The sequence below is a fragment of the Urocampus carinirostris genome, chromosome 6, assembly GCF_059441175.1.
Source record: "Urocampus carinirostris isolate Australia breed hairy pipefish chromosome 6, RoL_Ucar_1.0, whole genome shotgun sequence".
Taxonomy (NCBI): Eukaryota; Metazoa; Chordata; class Actinopteri; order Syngnathiformes; family Syngnathidae; genus Urocampus; species Urocampus carinirostris.
The window spans coordinates 28,349,109-28,370,306 of record NC_142354.1 but is presented as its reverse complement, the minus strand read 5'-3'; the positions used below and the strand labels follow the sequence as shown (position 1 = coordinate 28,370,306).

Below are 21,198 nucleotides of genomic sequence, written 5' to 3'. Positions count from 1 at the left end.
TTACATATTTTGTCCTGAACGTTGAGACCCCTGATGTTGCAGATTTGTTCCAGTTGGCCTTGAATGGCTTCAAATGCACAAATGCGTGATAACTAAATGTGTCAACCTGTGCACCCGTGGGAGAGCAAAGTGCTCGAGATAAGCCGGTGTCTTTAGCTCCTACTCTCTCTGTTTCTCTCCCCCTCGCAGCAAGTAAATGGTGTATTATTTATCCTGGAGCTCCACGTGTGCAGCCTCTTGGGGATGGTCCTTGTCCGGCCTTGTGATTGGACACACCTCCACGCTCCATCGTCTCATCCCGGCGCGAGTTGCGTGGGCGGGACTTGAACCGCGCACACACCCACGATTGGCCCCGAATTAGAAAAAAAACCTACCGCTTTATCTCGGCGAGGTCCGGGGAGCACGTCGCAGGGGTTATAAATAGAGCCCACGGTGGAAGGAGAGAAAATGAGCACCGGTGTCCGGCGAGTGCTCCATGATCTCGGTGAGGAGGATGCTGCAGCAAGCTCTACGAGTATCCGGACGGGGCGCCTTCCCCGTCCTCAAGTGGCTGGAAAGGTGGGTTGAAAACCCCGCGGCCGGTTCCGACGCAACCACGGTGAGGGGCTTGGATGACATGCCCGGTCCGACGGTTCTCGGCTTCGCCTGGGACTTATTCGCCCGTCGGGGGCTGGCCAAGCTCCACCAGTTGCAGGTAGGAGTGATGGGAAATTCCGGCTTTTTTTCTGGCTCGCTGAAGACTCTTTTGGCTCCTCAACGGTTCTTCAGATTGATTTTGAAAGTGCTAATATGTTAGATTAGCCTTTATTGTCTCGATATAAAGTGAACTTTTATGTTATTTAAACTTTCGATTTGTTTATACTAAGCCAAATACACAGAGCCATCAAGCACGAAAGCTAGAAAAAAGGGCCAGGGGAGAGAGGAATAAAGAGAAAGAAAGAAAGAAAGAAAGAAAGAGAAAGTAAGAAAGAGCAAACGAGGGTAAGATAAATGATCTGGTAGCACTTTACAAGTCACTGAAGACCTTCCAATGTGCTTAACACTTACCCATTCACACACACACACACACACACACACACACACACAGAGAGAGAGAGAGACAGCAAGGCATTGGAGCTTCAGTGTCTTGCCTAAAGACACTTTGACATTTAACTCGGTGCAGCCAGGACAGACAACCGCTCTATCTCCTGAGCTGCTGCTGCTTTGCAGATTGAGATAGAGAGAAAGAAAGAGGGAAAGGGAGAAAGAGTAAGAGAAAGTGAAAGAAATAGAGTGGGTGAGAGGAAAAGTGATAAAGATAATAAGAAAAAGAGAGCGTGGGGAGAGAAATCCAAATTTAAGAGTGAAAATGAGAAAGGGAGAGAATAATAGATGGAGAAGGAGAAATTGAGACAAAGAAAGAGAGAGAAAAATAGTGATGGAGAGTGAAAGGGAGAAAGTAAGAGAAAGAGAGGGAGCAAAAGAAAATTAAAATATACAGATAAAGAGAGAGAGAGCCTGTTTCGAAGGGACCCGTCTACTTACTGATGGGGATGCGGCTCTCTCTTTCATTTCAAAGAGTTGGCTCATAAAGCCGCATCGTTAGCGAACAACCCATCACAAGCTAAATGCAAATTAAATCAAGTTTGGAGCTTATCAATTGCAAACCATTGTGAAGACGGAGCAATATTCAACAGCTAAAGTCGATCTTACTTTTGATAAATGTCTGGTATTCAAAAAAACAATGCTCAGATTTAGGAGGACCGGCCCAAGCCTTTATGGGGCCCTAAGCAAAATGAGATTTGGGGCCCCCTTTTACTTGATAATGTTTATACCTACTAGAACTCATTCCATGTTCTACTCCAAGGTTGGGCAACTATTTGGAGTTGGGGGCCACATGTGACATGTTATACTTCTTTTTAAATAGATTAGTTTCATCAAATTGGTTTTGGAATGACCACAATTACACCAAAATAGTATATTAGGTCCGTGTTTTAAGCACTTCATTTGTTATTTAGTTTCGAAGGTTTTGGTTTTTTTTGAGTATTTCTGAAGTCGGATTTTTATTGAAGTTCTGTAGTTTTTTTTGAAGTGTTACTGTAGTTTCATTTTTGTACTATTATTGTTGTATTTCCGAAGTAATTTTTATGCAGTATCTCCGTAGTATTATTTTATTCAGCATTTCTGTAGTACTTTCGTTGTATTTCGAAAATAGATTTTTTGTTGTTGTATATCTGTAGTATTTTTTTAGTATATTTGTATTATTTCAGTAGTTCTATGAGTATAGTCTAGTATTTTGTAGTACTACTGTAGTATTTTTTTTAATATTTTTGTTCTATCTCTGTTGTATTTTGTATTATTTACAAATAAGAATGTTTGCTGTATATCTTTAGTATTTCTGTAGTATTTTTGTAGCACAGTGCTACTGTAGTTTTATTTTTTTAGTATTTTTGTGATATTTTCATAGGAGAACTTTTGTAGTATCGTTATTGATGTAATTTGCAGTGTTTCTTATGTTAACCTCTTGTGGAAGTATTTCGTAGTAATATTTCGCTGGTAGTTTTTTATATTACAGTATTATGTATTGGTAATGGTTTAGTATTTCAGTAGAAGTATAATTAATGTATTTCCAAATCAGTATTTTTGTAGTATTTCCATAGTAGTATTTTTTTCATTTTTCTCTGGTATCTTTTGGGGGCTTTATTTTGGAGTAAATAATTCTGCAGTAGTGTTTTGTAATATAGTATTAATGTAGTATTATTTTTGTAGTAATTCTATGCTATACTTTTATTTTCAGAATGAAAGCAAAATAATATATGAGGTCCCTGTTTTCAAGCACTATATATTTACTATAATTAGTTTTGTAGTTATAGGGTAGCATTTTTGATTGATTTCTGTAGAAGTATTTTTGAGTGGACACACAAAGTGACAATTGGGACAATGTCGGCACCAAAAAGTTAACCACTCTTAGGGGCCTCCTAGTGGTTGCAGGGCGCTAAGAGGCCACTTGGCTCGCTTGTGCCTGCTCGAAACCCTCTTAATGAAATAAATCATTTCAAATCCTCTTACTGAGTTTTGTAGTTTTGTATTTTCCTCCAAGAACTGCGTGTAATACTCTAAAAATAAATCAAAGTATCAGCTCATAAAGTTTAAAAATCCACTCGTTGCAAAACTTAGCACTTTCTGGAACGAACACAAAACTTACCTTTATTTTCATTTTTTGATTTTCGTCCAGGAGCTCAGTGTATTCAATCCGAGATCATTTCTTCTAGCGTCATTGATCCTTTTTTGTGTGTGCGTGTGCATATGTGTGTGTATTCTTGTTCCTCAGTATAAATCTTTATAGAACTTTGTCCATTCCCATGTATTTTAGACTCCTAGCTGACTCAAGTAGTCAGGAAACTAGCAGAGGTGAACTTTTTTAAATTAGAAGTTTCGAAATGCAGATATAGTGGTGTGATACCAAACTCAGCATTCTGGAGGGGAAAAAAGGTGCAAAATAATTCAATGGACTGACAGGCATCTATGTGGTCCTCCTTACGTTTCTGTTTCATTCATGGATAGTAAGGCCTAGCGATGTAACCAAGAGATGAGAAAATAAGTTGGATACTAACTTTTTTGTTTTTGCGTGTGTATTTTATAGCAAATATATACGGGTTTAAACCGACCTACTCAGATAAACGACATTGCTGGAATCAGTAAAACACCTTACTCAATAAAATCAGAAAATGCAACCTTGAGAAATGAATCTTTAAAAGAGACTGGAAAGACGTCTTTCCTGAATTTTGTTGATCAAAAATTTCGACTTGACTTAGTTACATTTATAGAGCACTTTAAAGGGACATTGTGTATTATTTAGCCCTCCCAGTAGTAAAAACGCCGTTCACTAAAAAAACTTGAGTCGAATAATAAGCAAAACTGCATGAACTATCATTTAAATGTGCATTTTTTAAAATTTATTTTACATAACATGAGCCTCACCTGTAGGGAGCTAACATAACTGTCTGTGTTTGGCTGCTAATGAAATAAAAACAAACACCTTGTGAAAGGCTGGGGAAAAAATGGTGCAGTTTAACCTCTTAGAGTCTCCGTGGTGTGTAATCTTCCTTGTGCTTTGTAGCACTTATTTTGAGTTGCACTACACTTACAGTGTCAGTGACCGTAGAGTGACCCCTCTGGTGGTCATATATTACACAGTGTTCTTTAAAAACAAATGTTCTTTTAATATGGACCTCTGAAGTTGTAAGAAATGGCAATGGTCTTAGAATTGAGCCCTGTGGAACACCAAATGTTCAGCGATACAAGCTCTTGCACAGAATCAGCTGACCATTTTTTATTTGTTTTAAATTGTGTTTCCTTAATCAACATTGTTAATATAAGGGACATTTTGTCTGGAGTTTCTGTTTTTTGTATCATCGGGTGCAACTGCTGAGTCATCACAAGTAAAAAGCAACAAATAATTCACAATACCTTCCTTTTGGCTTTACGTGGCAGCTGGAAGGGGTGCAAAAGTACGGCCCCATGTGGAAGGCCAGCTTCGGTCCCGTCACGACGGTCCACGTAGCCCACCCGGCACTCATCGAGCAGGTCCTGAGGCAGGAAGGCCAGCGCCCAATGCGATCCGACCTTTCCTCCTGGAAGGACTACAGGAAGCTCCGAGGACAGCACTACGGACTCTTGACTTCGTAAGTCTTTTCTTTTTCGGAGATAAACGATTATGAACGACATCTACTTCCGTGGGGGGGAAGGGTATTCCAAAAGTAAATTTTCTTCACTGGTGTTATGTAAATGGTGGGTGGTTAATAAAAAAATATTAGAGTGCTTTTTAAAACCGACCAACCCTAAACCTAGGCCATACCCCCTAATACTAACCCCTGACCCATTACCCTCACCCCCTAAACCCTAACTGTAACTGTACCCCTCGGACTTTAAACCTAGCCCCCTTAACACCCTGTTCCTTAACGCTTAAGCCTTAACCCCTAACCCTCAACCTAAACTAGGCTCTAGGCTCGTGTTATAAAATGAATACAAATTTCTTGACCTATGATTGTCTTAAAAAGTGTGCGCTATACAGGTATGAGAGTTTGTGTATTTGTTTCTTATCATTTAAACCAATATTGTTTCTTTGAATTAAATATTTTGTACCACTAGGATGTGCTAGACATTACACACTGCCCCTTTAAGGGCAAAATTGCGCAGCATTTTCAAAAAAGCATTACATTATGGTGTGCTACACTGCTTTCAATGTGTTACATAATCGTAGCAAACAGTATGAAATATGCCCAGCTCGAGAATGAATACAGATGAAGATAAATAAATAAAACAGAAAGTGCAAGACTAGACACGCATTTACCTTGCGTGACCACACGGGCATTTGAGGCAACGTTTAGTTCCGCCTCAAACTGCACTGCATTATTAATGGGAACCCGAAATAAACTAACAGCTAGAAAATGGTCATGTGAGGCCGTCATTTGTGGTGTTCTCAAAAAGTTAACTATTTTATTTTTGAAGTACGGTATGTGTTTACAATACACAACTGAGTTCAAAGAGCCTTTATGCTTTTTTTCTCTGCACCTATCTGCTTTCAGCATACTTTTCAACAGAGCTGTTCTGGGTGCAGGGTTGGGTAGGGTTACTTTAACTTGATTACTTTCAATTACTTTTGGATTACTCCAATACCAAATACCAAATATGAACAAAATTACTAAATTTTGTGCAGGCTTGGGGAGTAACGGAATACACGGAATGGCAAAAATGATGTTGGCAAGCTGTTTGGATTTATTTTCGTTTTGTTTCTGTCGCATTTTATGTTAGTTTTGCCGGAGATCAAAGCCAGAAGAGAAAGCTTACCATGTGTTGTGAGTCATAGTTTTATTCATAATTAGTTTCTTTTGTCTTTTATTAGCATATTTGGTATTGGAGTAATCCAAAAGTAAATGAAAGCAATCAAGTTAAAGTATCCCTACCCAACCCTGTCTGGGTGGAACATATTAGGTTTGAGGAATGTGGGCCCGGGGGTGTGCTAGAGAGTGAGATCATGCTCGTCCTTGCAAGTTTTTTAAATTTCTAATTGTAAATTTAGAGCATGAAAATGGTGAAAGTAAGAAAAAGCTTGCGTCAAGTAGTGTCCAAACACCAACCCGAACTTAAAGAAAGATGAAAGAGGAAGAGCTTATGTGAACGCATCTAAAAAAAATTCGTAATTGCATATGCATCATAATTGAGCTGACTGGGGCTGCAATAATGACACAAGCCAGGAGATGGCGGCAGAGATTAACCAAGATCCAAATTCCCAAAGCTCCTTTGAGAAAAGGCTGTTTCCGTTTCTTCAGGAAACAAGAATATAGGGAGCAAGGCTAAGTCGATAATGAAGATTTGGGTTGTTCTCAGGGAAGGCGAAGAGTGGCAGGAGGTACGAAGCCTCCTAGCGAAGCACATGCTGCGGCCTAAAGCGGTTGAAGCGTACGACCAGACGTTAAACGGTGTTGTTGGCGACCTCGTGGCAAAACTACGTCTTCGGAGGGGCCCTGAAGGCCTCGTCACCGACATCGCCAAGGAGTTCTATTACTTCGGCCTTGAGGGTGAGTCGAAGCGTAGGATTTGGAAATGTGTATGACTTAAAGCCTGACTTGTTCCGTTTTTAAATTAACGTTTTAATTGTGTTGCATCATTTTGAACGGTTCACGGCAAGTACAGCCTGGTGGCACCCATCCCTATCCAGGCCCTTTTTTGGGGTAGGGGGTTTCATCCCCTATATGAAATAGATAGTACTCGTTTTCGTGGTTACCAGTAGAAGGAGAAGCCTCCTGGTCTGACTCAGATATAGCACCTTCATTATCTGGTCGTCGTTATTTACGGTGTAACATGTCCCTCCCACTCTTTAAAGATGAGCTAGACCTTCCAGCGCACTTTGCCCCTAGAGCTTTCTGGCACGCGTATAACAGTAGTGATAGATTTTGGGGGCGACGATCACATTGAAGAAAAGCTTGATTCCATTTCCGAAATTTTTGGTAAGGCCCGTTTTGCTCATATTCACATCGTATTATACGCACTGCATCACTTGTGGCTTTCATATTTTACATTAACCTCTAAAAACCAGGGGTGATCCCACTTTTGACCACTACTACTCATTTAGTTTGAGGCAATGTTAGTGTAAAAGAAGAAGTAAATAATAAATTGTCCTTTTCTTTCACTTTTATTTATCAATTAGTTTACAAAAAACGTAGAACTAACAATAAACATTTTTAAATTTAAGAACAAGAACATTAAAAAATAAAGACAAGCATAAAATAACTATACGAATTTATTATTTTACACATACACGCACACACTCACACACACGCACGTGCACACACAAGGATCTAAGAAACACATTTTTTGTTTATTCCATTCCTCAGAAATAGAGCCTGTGTATGTATTTGGAACATTAAATCAATCTGAGATTTTTATTTATTTTTGTCAAATCAAAAACATAATTAATGAATACTAACATAAGCATTTTCAAGAAATACTTAGAAATATCACATTTGCGTCACATTGGCCGGTCCAAATTGTCCCTAGGTGTGAATGAGCGAGTGAGTTGTCTGTACCCGTGTGCCCTGCAATTGGCTGGCAACCAGTTCAGGGTGTCCCCTGCCCACTGCCTGGAGATGGCTGGGATGGGCTCCAGCCCCCCGCGACCCTAATGAGGATAAGCGGTACGGCTAATGAGATGAGATGAGACATTTGCGTCACATTATATTGAATTGTAATACCCCTCAAAGTGATCAATGATGCACTCAGTCCTGATTAAATCTCGTCAACAATTTAATAACAAAATAACAAGCGGTATAAACATTCACACAAGAGCTACTATTGGTCGTAACTCACACCGTTCACATGCACACACAGACTAACTTTAAAGCACGAAACTCCAAACCACAAAACTTACGCATCCGTTACCTCCCCCATCTCTCTATCTTAAAAGGTCCATGCGTGAACACAAACAACAGCAACAAGAGTTGCCGACATTACAGTATGTAAAATCTTCCTTTAAAAAAATACATCTTTTAATTCTTTTATATTTGTTAAACAAATAACAACATTTGTTAGTTTTTTTGAAAGACAATTCTGTAAAAAAAAAGGATTTTTGTTTAGAATAACACCCCCCGAAATGGGTTTATTTGATCTTAAACAATCTGGGCAATTTAGTTAATAACAACCAAACAATTAGGTGGTTTTTAGTAAAACGACCCTCAAAAGTGAGTCAAATCGACTAAAATATGGGGTTGGTCCAATTTTTTACTGAACATTTTTAGAGTATTAAATTCAGTTGAGTCAGATAACCCAGTCCTGGGTTAAAATTGACTAATCCAATACTTGGGTTGATTTGACCCCATCGGCAGAAACAACAACCACAAAAATTGTGTTATGTTTCAGTTTTTTACAAGCAGGGTTGGGTAGGGTTACCTTAACTGGATTACTTTCAATTATTTTTGGATGACTCCAACACCAAATATGCTAATAAAAGACAAAAGAAACTAAATATGAATAAAATTACTAAATTTTGTGCAGGCTTGGGGAGTAACGGAATACATGGAACGGCAAAAATGATGTTGGCAAGCTGATTTATTTTCATTTTGTTTCTGTCACATCTTATGTTAGTTTTGCCGGAGATCAAAGAGATCAAAGCCAGGAGAGAAAGCTTACCACGTGTTGTGAGCCATAATTGTATTCATATTTAGATTCTTTTGTCTTTTATTAGCATATTTGGTATTGGAGTAATCCAAAAGTAATTCAAAGTAATCAAGTTAAAATAACCCTACCCAACCCTGTTTACAAGACAATTGTGTAAAAACAGTATTTATGTTTAAAATAAAAGCCCCCGTTTTCTGGTTCATTTTTCTTACTGCAATCCCAGAATGAACATTTCTGTTTATACTTTTTAATACACTCTTTTATAACCTATTGCTCCGTTTCAATACATTAAACTTGGTTGAAACTGAATGCCTGTAAAAAGGCATGTTAAGACGTTAAAGCGCCATAAGCAAACTGGAGGAAATCGTATATCTCGTCACATCAGGCGATAAATCCTAAAGATTTACAAATAAATCTGTCACCGGACACTCTCTGGCCAAGTGATGATTGATGATAAGCGTTTCATTATACTTGAGTGGCCATCAATTTATCCGTCAGCTGCCGTCTTTTTTCTGCCAATTGCCTTTCAACTCATGCCGAGTTTTTTTCCCCCTTCATTTATTTTGGACAGGAATCTCCTCCGTGTTGTTCGAGTCCAGAATCGGCTGCCTGGAGCCGGTGGTTCCGAAAGAAACCGAGATCTTTATCGAGTCCATCAATACAATGTTTGTCAAGACGCTTCTTACCATGGTCATGCCCAAATGGATGCATTCGCTTTTCCCCAAACCGTGGAACACGTTCTGCCAGTGCTGGGACAACATGTTTGAATTTGGTATGTTCAATTGGGATTTTATGTAGAGTGCCTAGCGAAAATTTTAAAAATTATGTTCTTATTTTGCAAAAAAAGAAAGAAAATACCAAACATTTTTGTGTTTTTCTGGAAGATGGCTATGTTCATTTTCATTATTATGATCTTAGCTTACAAAAAAAACAGGTCAATGATATATCTTAGTATTTTTTTTTTTCTGAAAAACACGACCAAATTTGGCAACATTTTTTGTTTGAAAAACACAATAAGAAAAAAAAAAACATTTACAACAGGAACAAAACTGCGTCATGGAAGAAAATAATAATAGCAGAAAAATAGCAGAAAACATCTGCCATGAAAAAAAAAAGATTATTATTTTCTTTTTTTGAAAACTTATATTTATAATGAGCAAAAATAAACTCCTACTAAAACAAAAATACATATTTTTATTTACAAAATAAGAAAATATTTAAAATGAGCAACAATAAAATCAATCTGCTAATGGAAAAAATAAGTTTTTAGGAAGATAAAATAAGAATAGAAATTCATAATAATTCATCAAGCAGAATTACAAAGAGGATATTCAATTTATTTTATTATTTTCATTACTTTTGGCGGTGCAATTTTCAAGAGCTTTATTAAATATAGAAGTTATTAAATAAAACTTACTATTGCAAAGCCAAAACGTGGCTATTTCCTGCGGCACACTAGTGCGTCCTGGCACACTGGTTGCAAAACATTTGCCTGAATAATTTAATCTAATAGGGTAAATCAGGATTTATGGTGGGATGCGTGAAGTTTCTGATAAAATGGCTCAAACCAAACTCGAAAAAATAAAATCAACATCTGTATTTCCTGTCATTATTTTTTCTCGGCGGTCTCCTCAGCTTCCACTTAAAGCTGTGGTGAGGTCCACTGTAGCTCAGAGGAGTACAGAACATAAAAAAACATGTATAAATTAATTACGCTGATCCTAAGTACATCAGCAAACCAGAGATTATCGTCCTTAATCTGCACACACTACGAAATACGGGAATGTAAAGGACGGATTATTGTCGATGATGTCATGTTGTCCTACGATCTACGTCAATATTGCAAAAATATCAACCTGCCTACGCTGTAAAAACACTTCGAAAGTGATACTATTGCAACACTTGAGTAAATTTCACTCATTTATTCGTGTAGTTTTTCACATACGACTCATTTTTGAGGTTGTTCTTGACCCAAATTGTTTATAAAATAAACTAATTTCGGGGGGGTGTTAATACTTTTTTTAACTAATTTTTTTCAAGAATTACTGTACAGTAAGAAAGAACGATTAACAATTTTTGACCCAAATTTGGGTTCTGTTAACCTAACTGAATTTAAAACTAATAACACTGAGGTCAAAAACGGGACCAACCCAATACTTGTGTCGATTTGACCCACTTTTCAGGTTATTTTACACAAGATGACCCAAAGGTTTTGGTTGCTCTCAACAAAATGCCCCAGTTATGGTGAACCAATTTGGGGGGATTTTTTAAACAAAAAAAATTGAAAAAAAATTGAAACATTACACATTTTTTTTAGGGATTGTTTTTGTAAAACAACACAGGACAATGGGTCAAACGAAGTTAAGTATTAGATTGGTCAATATTTGACTCAAACATGGGTTATTTTTGACCAAACTGAATTTAACTCACTAAAATATGGGCCAAAAATGGGACTACTCCAAAAAGGTCGATTGGACCCATTTTTCTGGGTAATTTTTTACACATACACTCGTATATATAAATACATGGGTCAAAAATGAACCAATCAATTAATTAGATCGATTTGACATATTTTTCCTGGTTGTTTTACACACAATGACACCAAATTTTAGGTTGTTTTCACCAAAATGATCCAGACTCTAGTATAGGATGAACCAATTTTGGGGGTGTTATTTCATACAAACATAATACTCTTTACAGAATTGTCTTTCACAGAAAAACTGAAAATTACACAGTTTTGTGGCGATTGTTTCTGCAAAACAACAGAGGACGATGAGTCAAATCAAGCCAAATATTGGGTTGGTCAATTTTTGACCCAAGCTTGTTATTGTTTTGACCTAACTGAATTTAGTTCTAAAAAACTTGGGTCACAAATGGCACCAACCCTAGACTTTGAGTTGGCCCACTTTTTGTAGTTGTTTTACAAAAGATGACCGTATTTTTTTGGGTGGATTCTAACAAAATAACCTAGACTGTGTGAACCTAACTTTGGGAGTGTTTTTATCCCCCTAAAAAACCTGCTTTTCATAGAATTGTCCTGTACAAAAAACTGAAAGATCACACATTTTTTTCTGTAAAAGAACACAGGACAAAGAATCAACTAGATCTAAGTATTGGGTTTTTTCAATTTTGACTCAAAATTAGGTTATTTTTGACCCAACTGAATTTACTCACTAAATTGCAGGTCAAAAATGGGACTAATCCAATAGGGTCGATTTGACCCATTTTTCTGGGTCATTTTACGAAAAACGACCCAACTGTTTAAATAAACTAACCCAGATTTCTTTGTATAAAATCAACCAATTTTGGGGGCTATTATTATAAAGAAAAAAAATACTCTTTTTTAATAGAATTGTCTTGTGTAAAAACTAAAACATAGCACAATTTTGTGGGTGTTCTTTCTGCAAAACAACACAGAAGTATTGGTTTGGTCAATTTCTGACCCAAATTGGATATTTTTTCACCCATCTGCTTTTAAAACGTATACATTTTTTCTACATTTTGTGACCGCTTTAAGTTGCCTTGCCACAAAGATGGAAACAATTGGAAAAATGTCAAAATCTTTCTACCAGATCTTGCAGTATCTCTAATTATATAATCCACAATTGGAATACTGAATTAGCGAAATCAAGGAACGGAATTTTACGGTTTAATTTCATAAATGATTACTTATTTTTCTTTTAATGCCATCCAAAGGATGCCTTTTGTGGGTTGGGCTTATTGTTTATTTCTTTCTAATCAATTAAAACTGTAGTCGTCCAAAAAATGACTTTCAAATTGAGGTCTTATTTTTTGTCATACAGTATACCCAACTTGACCTCTGCCTTTTTGTTACTTTTGCAGCTAAAGGCCACATTGACCAGCGCCTGAAAGAAGCAGAAAAAAACAATTGTGAACAAGTGAAGGGCCACTACCTCGCCTACTTCCTGTCTCAAACCGATTTGCCGATGAAAACCGTCTACAGTAATATCACCGAGTTGCTGCTTGCCGGCGTCGACACGGTGAGAACGTCTTTCCCTATTTATTGCCAGTATTATTACTATTCAATTTTTTTAAGTAATCGATATGAACTGATAGTGTTAGAAAAAAATAGAAATCATCATCATTTTGGAAAACAAATGAATCAGATGATGAAAACGAATTCATTCTAATGCAGTTTACAGTTTTGGCATTTTATTGAAAAAAGTAATCAATTGTGGGTACTAGTTAGTTGATTTTAAAAGTAATTCTGTTGCAAAAAGGGGTGTGTTACTTTGTCTAGTACAAATCAGCAGGTTGTCTCATGTTAAGGCTATGTCAGAGTGTGCATCCTCGGTCAACAAGGGGAGTAAGAGAGATAGAGAGAGAGAGATTGGATAGTCACTTTATATTGTTTTACTGTTGACTTTGCTGTGAAAAAAATATTTGAAGTGCAGTTGCCTAGTTCTACTTGATCAGTTGTCTCAGGTTGTGAGAGTTTGAATCATTTATTTTATACTGATGTGTTAAATACCCTTTACATTGAGGAGCTGTTCAATTTTGTAGTGTGAAATATACTTGAAGTACTGTAGCATATGTCTTCTTGACCAGTTGTCCGACTTGAGGTTGTGATTACTCCATAGAGTGCAACTTACCTTATAATGTTTTACAAATGACTTTTGTTGTAAACGAAAAACTTGAAGTACACTAGGCTATGTCTACCTGACATGTTGCCTCAGGTTGTGAGAGTTAGATTTAATTTCTTAAATTCACTTTGTATTGTTTTACTGCTGATTGTTATCTTGTTGTATTGTTTACTGTTTATTTTCGTTGCACTTCAAGTATAGGATAAATCTTTTTCTGGCGAAGTGCAATAAATATTACAAGGTTCGATCACATGAACTGGAATGTTGCTCAGAAATTTTTAAATTATTTGACGCAAAACAACATCTTTTTAAAGTATCGGATATAATTACTTTCCTTGGTAACTAGTTACTTTTACTAAAGAATAATTCAGTTACTTTTGAAAGAAGCAGTGAGTAACTATAATGTGCCCAACACTGCTGGTAGCTCAGCAACCACAAGAAATGCTACAAAGCAAATAAACTAGACTTTTGGGACTTGAATACAAATTATAAAAAAATTCTAGCCACTAGCATTAGAATGAATGCCTCTGATGTCTTTTGTCTGCTGATTTAAAAAATTTAAAAACATTTTTAGATATCCGGCACAATGTCGTGGTCTCTGTACGAGCTGTCGCGTCACCCAGAGGTGCAGACCTCACTACGCCAAGAAGTTCTGAACGTTCTTGAAGGCAGGAAGGTGCCCCAGGCAGCAGATGTGGCTCGCATGCCTCTCATGAAGGCCGTGGTCAAAGAAGTGCTCAGGTAAAACTCCTTCAAAAGACGCCACAAACTGCAGAGAGAACAGTACTAAACGTGACTGTTTTCTAGGTTGTATCCGGTCATTCCCGCCAACGCTCGAGTCAACAACGAACGAGAGATCCAGGTTGGAGGTTACCTCATTCCGAAAAACGTAAGAGCATACTTTCGTCGGGAACCTATGGCTGGCGAGAATTATATGCCTTTTTTATGAGTAAACATGGGTTGAAGATAAAATGCTATCTGTGCAAATATTTTTTGTAGCGGTCTGATTTTGAAAAGCTCTAATTCACGTTAGGTGAGTGCTTAGCCGAACCAATTTGAGCTAATCATTGGTTCAGGCTTGTAAATTGAAGGCTCAGTCTTACCAACAGTTTACAGTCAAGGTGTCACACTGACAGACCCATTTTTGGCTGTACTTCGCTAAACAATCCTTTATATGGAAGCTCATTAAATAATGTATGTTCACTGTTGAGACACTTTATGTTAAAAACCCACAGAACAATGTTTAATCACCCATAAACGCTAGCCATGCACGTAAAAATTTGATTGGGTGAGCAGTAGGGTTGGGCGTACCCACGCACACACAGCACACTACCCTCTGTTTCACACACACCCACTGCGCTGAAGGGAAATATATCCATTAACTTTTCGTTTGCAGTATTTTGTGACATTTTTACAAAAGAACTGCTTACACCTGTTAAAGTGGTAAAATAATTTAAATGGGACACAGGCTTTGGCGTTCTCATAATGTCATGAATTTTATCAAATCATCTAACGTCAAACAGTGAATGCTACTAGAAAATTAGCTATTGTCTGCAGAGAGGCTTTTTTGCTGAATCTTCTCTTAAAATATATGGTATGGCTCTCTCTTTTGCTATTATGGTTCTTTGGTTCGCAAAGGTTCTTGAGTCCTGCTTCAGCACCATCTTGATCATCATGAACACAAAAAGCTAACACTCAGATCATTCCTTTGCAGACTCTTATTACTCTCTGCCACTTTGCCACGTCACGTGATCCATCTGTGTTTCCCAATCCGGACCAGTTCCTGCCACGCAGATGGTTGACCAAGGACCAAACTCATCACCCGTACGCTTCGGTGCCTTTCGGGGTGGGGAAGCGAAGCTGCATCGGTAGACGCATCGCCGAGTTGGAGCTCTACCTTGCTCTCGCCAGGGTATGAAGAGTTTTTTTTAATCGAATGGGATTGTCTATTTTTATTGACGACAACGTTAACATTGAATGCAACAAGATAAGACATGACTCTCTGGGGTAGCGGTAGGATCGGGCCTAAAAAAATCAGCCTGACCCAGCCTGAGTCGCGGGTAGATAAACCCGAACAAGGATTAACTTGATTTGATAACCAAGCCCAAAATAAACCCGAAGCTTTAAGTTGCCGCCAAAGTAAATACAAAGCTTCATTTCGGCTGTGCTTTCTTCAGCACCGAACTATGCCTTTTGGCTGAACTGAGCAGCTTGGGGTTTACTTGTGGCCGAGTACCTCAAATCAAGTGTGCACAGCAAGTGCGGCGCCTAAGTGCACTCCGAGTGAATAAATTAATGGTTTGGGCCGAACTGCGCATTTCGGCGACACGCAGCGAACGAAAGTGAAAGTGAAACTGAACGAAATGGCCCAAAAAGCAAATCAAATCCAAAGAAAATAGTGAAATATTTGGCTGAAAAGCATAAAGTTTGTAAAGCTTGTGAGCTATTGGCAAGAAGCGTAATTGAAGTCTGACATGAGGGAGGTGGGAGGAGGAAGCCGCGCGTGTTTTACCCCAACACCGAGGAGAATTCATTTGGATTTGGTGATTTTAAATTAAACTGATAATTTGGTAAGCATTTTCTCATCTATATCCATATCTATATAATTACTTGAATAAAAGTAAGCTAATGCTGTGCAGATCCTCTATGAAGGGGAAAAAAGAACAACACAAAACGGCAAGAAGCCCAGCTGGTTATAGGTTACGGTTAAGTTAAAGGGTTAGGGGGTTAGGGTTATGATAAAGGGTTAGGATTAGGGTTAGTGGAACGGGATTTAGGGTTTAGGATTACCCCACTAGAGGGAGCATGATTGTCTGCTATCTTGCTGCTACAGGTAATCAAAAAAGCAACAAATGAAACTAGCAAAAAATGAGAAGAAGTTTTGTGTGCTTTGTTTACTTTAATTCTATCTAGTTTGTATTCTTCATCATGCTTGGTAGCACCTGTTTTCGTTGTACTACAACATCTAGCGGTCAAATAATACACAGTGTCCCTTTAATAATAACTCTGACTACATCTTTTTAGCATCAGACTATCAAGTATAAGTATGTACCGTTAATCACCTTGTGCCCCTTTTTAAGGAGGATGTGTTTTTTTTGCCTGAGCCCTACTTTTAAAAATAACAAACTTGTAATAACATGATAATAACACAGTAGTAACATAGTAACAGCATAACAACTGTTATTGCAGAAATTCATATCAAACTGGTGACCGTTTACACAGTAACAAAACGTTGGTCTCAGCTTGAAAAATCTTGGTGCGATATCTGGTATCAGTTCTCATTTATTCCTATCAGTAACACTTGATAGTGTGTTATAAAGATTTATTGCAATTATTTGAAATATTAAACAGTTTACTAATTGGTGTACATTGCAAGAACGGGATTAACCCAAACAAGGTTTCAAAAATATTTATAAGACATCATTAATAGGTGAGGCTCAAGGCAATTAGTAGCAATTTTGTTTCCGGGATGGGCGGTGTATTACATGAGGTCGTATTAGTCATGGGATTCCACGGTAAGTCTTTAATACTGTAATCTCCTGTTTACGGGAAATAAGAATTGAGGCATCCCGCAAACAGAGAAAATCCGTCTGTAATTTACTTCCATTTCATGCTTGGTAAAAAATGCCCGCACCCAAAACATTGTTAAATTCACTAATATCAAGGGTGTCCAATCGACGGTCCGCAGACCAAGAGCGGCCTGTTGTGATATCCTGTTCAGCCTGGGGCGCATCCTTTGTCATAAAATAAGAAATTCTCTCCAGCCCAAAACCCTCTTGAACCGAGTATCAAATATATGTGAAAGGCACTTTAACATTTACCCACCAGATGGCGACAGCTCCCCGCCAAGCTCTGTGAACACCCGCGAAATACATTGCGATTTTATGGCAACCCACTTTCCAATTTTGAAATTTCTATGATCATTTAATTTAAAATGTTTTTAAACATTCCCTTGATATTTTATTTAAAATGTTTAGAGAACATGCAATTTCTAGTCGTGATATCCGATGAAATTTTCCTTGGTGAATATAAGGTGCCCACCAAAATTTGAGCTACTTTTTTGTCACTTATAAACGCGAAGGGCAAGTTTGATATGTATTTCTTCAAGTTATCATGTAACTACTATGTCATTACTATGCTATTAATATGTTATTACTAAGTTGTAAGAATTGGAAGTAGGGTTGTAATAGACGCGGCTGACCACTAAAAACCTGCCTTGAAGAAGAGCACTAAGTGATTTACATTTATCAATTACTACTTCCAGACCAGCAGCTTACTAATACCAGACCAGTAGCTCAGGAGGTAGAGCGCTCGTCTTGGGATCAAGGGATCCCAGTTCGAATCCCGGCTCGTCCGTGTTACATGTCGAAGTGTCCTTGGGTAAGACACTGAACCCCCTAATACCCCCAATAAGCAGGATAGCGTCTTAGATGGCTGCAATACAAGGCCGCTATTGGGAAATGTGGAGCTCGTTGTAAAGTGCTTTGGGAAGTCATTGACTTGAAAAGCGCTATATAAATGCAGATCATTTCATTTAATTTCATATTTTTGTTGTAGTGTTTTTGTTGCCGACACACAAATGGACAATGGGGAAAAGTTGGCACAAAAAAAAAAACACGTATGGTCGCCACCAGGCCAAAGGAAATGGTTCCCCTATACCCTGAGTGGTTAAAGGGATCCAACCAACAAACTATCCATCCAATATATGCACCATGTATCCTCAGTAGGGCCGCGGAGGTGCTGGAGCCCATCCCAGCCATCTTCAGATAGAGGACAGGGGAGACCCTGAACTGGTTGCCTGCCAGATCCAGGGCATATACAACTCACTCGCTCATTCTCACATAGAGATGATTTGTACCAGCCAATAACCTAACATGTATGTCTTTGGAATGTGGGAGGAAAACCCACGCAAGCACAGGGAGAACATGCAAACTCCGCACAGGGAGGTTACGATAAGCTGGACTTGAACGCTGAACCCCTGCACCGTTGGGCTGCATGCCGCCCAACCAACTATATTTACTTTAATATATATATATTGTCGGGGCAGCACGGCGGCGCAGTGGTTAGCGCGTGTTCGGCACAGTTCTGAGGTCGTGAGATCGGACCTCCTGTGTGGAGTTTGCATGTTCTCCCCGTGCTTGCGTGGGTTTCCTCCGGGAACTCCGGTTACCTCCCACATTCCAAAAACCTGCATTTCATGTTAATTGTCCCTAGGTGTGAATGAGCGAGCGAATTGTCTGTCCCGGTGTGCCCTGCGACTGGCCGGCAACCAGTTCAGGGTGTCCCCTGCCCACTGCCCGAAGATAGCTGGGATGGGCTCCAGCACCCCCGTGACCCTACTGAGGATAAGCGGTGCAGATGATGGATGGATGGAATGGATATATATTGTCATTATATTCTGACCATTCTTATTTGGGCCGGATAAAAAAACTTGTATGTTGTGTGTATGTGGCTTGCAGGCTTTTGTCCACCCCTTCTCTGGGTGCTCAGGGCGCTGAACCCAAACTTGCCTCTTCTTCAGCGTAAATGCATCAATAATTTTCCCGAATTAAATTGTAAAAATGTCAAAGCATCACGTCTGAATCTGCCTTTCCGCTTTCCCCAGATCCTGATCGAATTCGAGGTGCGGCCAGACCCGAAAGGCGTTTCTGTGAAGCCCATGACGAGAACGCTTCTGGTCCCCGACAGTGTCATCAACCTGCAGTTTGTTGAACGATGACCCACGGACCCTTGTGGCCAGCGGGCCGAGTTACGTGAAAGTGGACCGAGGCCCTCGAAAGCACCGATTACGCCGGACAGGCGGCGACTTGCCCCGCAATCGTGTCCAAAAAGGGCCCCCAGGGGCCCACGAGGGATTACAGCCGCTCCAGAGGAGATTCAACAAGCTTTTTGGGGTTACCAGAAGTCGCGTTTGCACCGGGTGCTGCCCCAACAGATACTCCTCGGACTGCCTTTCACTTCTTAGAATAACCCGAGGTGCTAATAAACGTGTTGAACTTCGGCGAGCTCGTAAATCCAAGCGTCTTGACAGTATGACGAGGCCAAATGTAAACAGAACACGGACGGTGAAGCTGTTCTGATTTCTGGAAAGATTTTTCTTTTTGGCATTGTGAACCGGGACAAACACTTCATCTCTAGTGCACACAAAATGGTTGCAGGTAGTGTTTTTCAATGGCACTTTATTCTCAATTCAGGCACCCAATTTTGTACTGATTTGTGCGAAACAAAAATATGTTCGCAGAGCAATACTGTCATCCGGTGATAATTTATATTGTTAAAAAAAATATATTTTACACTTTAAACACGTTAAAGGGACAGTGTGTAGTATTCAATGCCTCCTAGTGGTACAAAAAACTTACATTCATTAAAGAAAACATTGGTTAGAATACTAGGCGAAATTGTTATTTTTCATAATGAACATAATAGGTGGAGAATCTTTTTTTTCTCACATAGTGGAATACGAACCTTGTAGTCGCTGTTTTGTTTGTGTGGCGTCTAGCTGCTACGCAGTGATCGAATGGCAACGGTGCCCTCTAGTGGCCAAATATTACACCCTTGGGCTTTAAACACATTGTTTATTATTTGGACATAAAAAACCCAAATGGGTCATATTGAGGGCAGGGCTCCCTCTAGTCTAAACTAAGGGTGTCAAACTCATTTTAGCACGAGAGCCACATTGTAGAAAAATCACTCTCACGGGGCCTGGAGTCGTAAATTGATAGCATAAAATGTGTGCTAGCCGGAGGACTGGAGGCCTTTTCAAAGGCTCGCCTTTAAATTATGATTCAAAGATTTAATATTTCATTATAAAACGATTATTGCGTTGTTGTTTTTTCCTCAGTATTTTCCTTCACTAAGATGAAATCTTTTGTGACGTATCAATGTTGCCGTTGTAAAAAACGCAAAACACCAATTGAATTAATTTCCACTGCAGTTTATTTAACTGGGAGAAGCTCATGCAGACTCAAGAGTGGCATAAATAGCATACAAGAACAAATTTTAATGATTAATTTAATGATTTAAAAGCCTTTTTGCGTGAGGTGTGATTTTGACACATGTGCTCTAAACCAGGGGGCTCCAACCTTTTTGAAGAACTCTTTGTTACTAATTAACGCGAAGGGAACCCGGTTTTACATACATTCCTAAAATAACTTATCATGTTATTACTATGTTATTACCAGGTTAGTTATTGAAAGTAGGGTTACATCGGTTTAGTCAACCACTAAAACCACAATGACCTAGGACTGGTGAGCTATTTCCAGAACATGTCCGTGGGCACCTCAGCTGCCCTCAGCGGGCACCCTGGTGCTTGTGGGGTCCACGTTGAAGACCCCTGCTCTAAACAATAGCAACCATATTCAGCAGCGGTTGCGTAAACAGAGAGCCACAAGGTGGTGCTAGAGTTTTGTCACCCATCTATATTCTATCCAAAAAGTGTTTTATTTTGCAAGTGCAAAAATGTATTTATAAAAAAAGAGTATAGGTTTAAAAATAAACAAAAATACATGAACTATTAATTAAATATGCATGTTTTAAAATACTCGTAGATCATACATGTATTTTATATAACATTAGGCTCACCTAGAGGGAACTGAAATAATTGTCTGACATCTTGATGCTACTGGTACATAAAAACCCAAATCTTTGCTATAGGTTTTCCCAAAATTTTGAAGAAAAAATGTGCTATACGGACACTGTGGTTTGTATTTTTCCCTGTACTTTTAGAACTCGGTGGTACGACAAAATACAGCGACGTCTATTGGTCAAATAATACACACTGTCTCTTTAAATTAGTTTTTTAAAAATGGTGCTTTATGGTCACTTTGAATCTCCATAGTTTGTATTCTTCCTTGTGCTTTTTCGCTCTCATTTTTGCTTGCACTACATAATACAGCAGAGGATATTGTTAGGTAATGCACACTATTGACTATTACCTATT

General features: G+C 38.7%; 1 protein-coding gene across 1 annotated transcript; it reads left to right on the top strand.

The window, feature by feature from the left end:
• The first annotated feature begins 384 nt into the window (after positions 1-384).
• cyp27b1 (cytochrome P450, family 27, subfamily B, polypeptide 1) lies at positions 385-19,647 on the top strand. The gene is made up of 9 exons (XM_088338605.1): positions 385-694; positions 4,474-4,664; positions 6,370-6,560; positions 9,227-9,427; positions 12,499-12,656; positions 13,834-14,000; positions 14,067-14,148; positions 14,974-15,171; positions 18,865-19,647. The coding sequence occupies exons 1-9, from the start codon at positions 476-478 to the stop codon at positions 18,976-18,978; spliced, it is 1,521 nt and encodes a 506-aa protein (XP_088194731.1). The 5' UTR covers positions 385-475; the 3' UTR covers positions 18,979-19,647.
• The last annotated feature ends 1,551 nt before the right edge of the window (positions 19,648-21,198 follow it).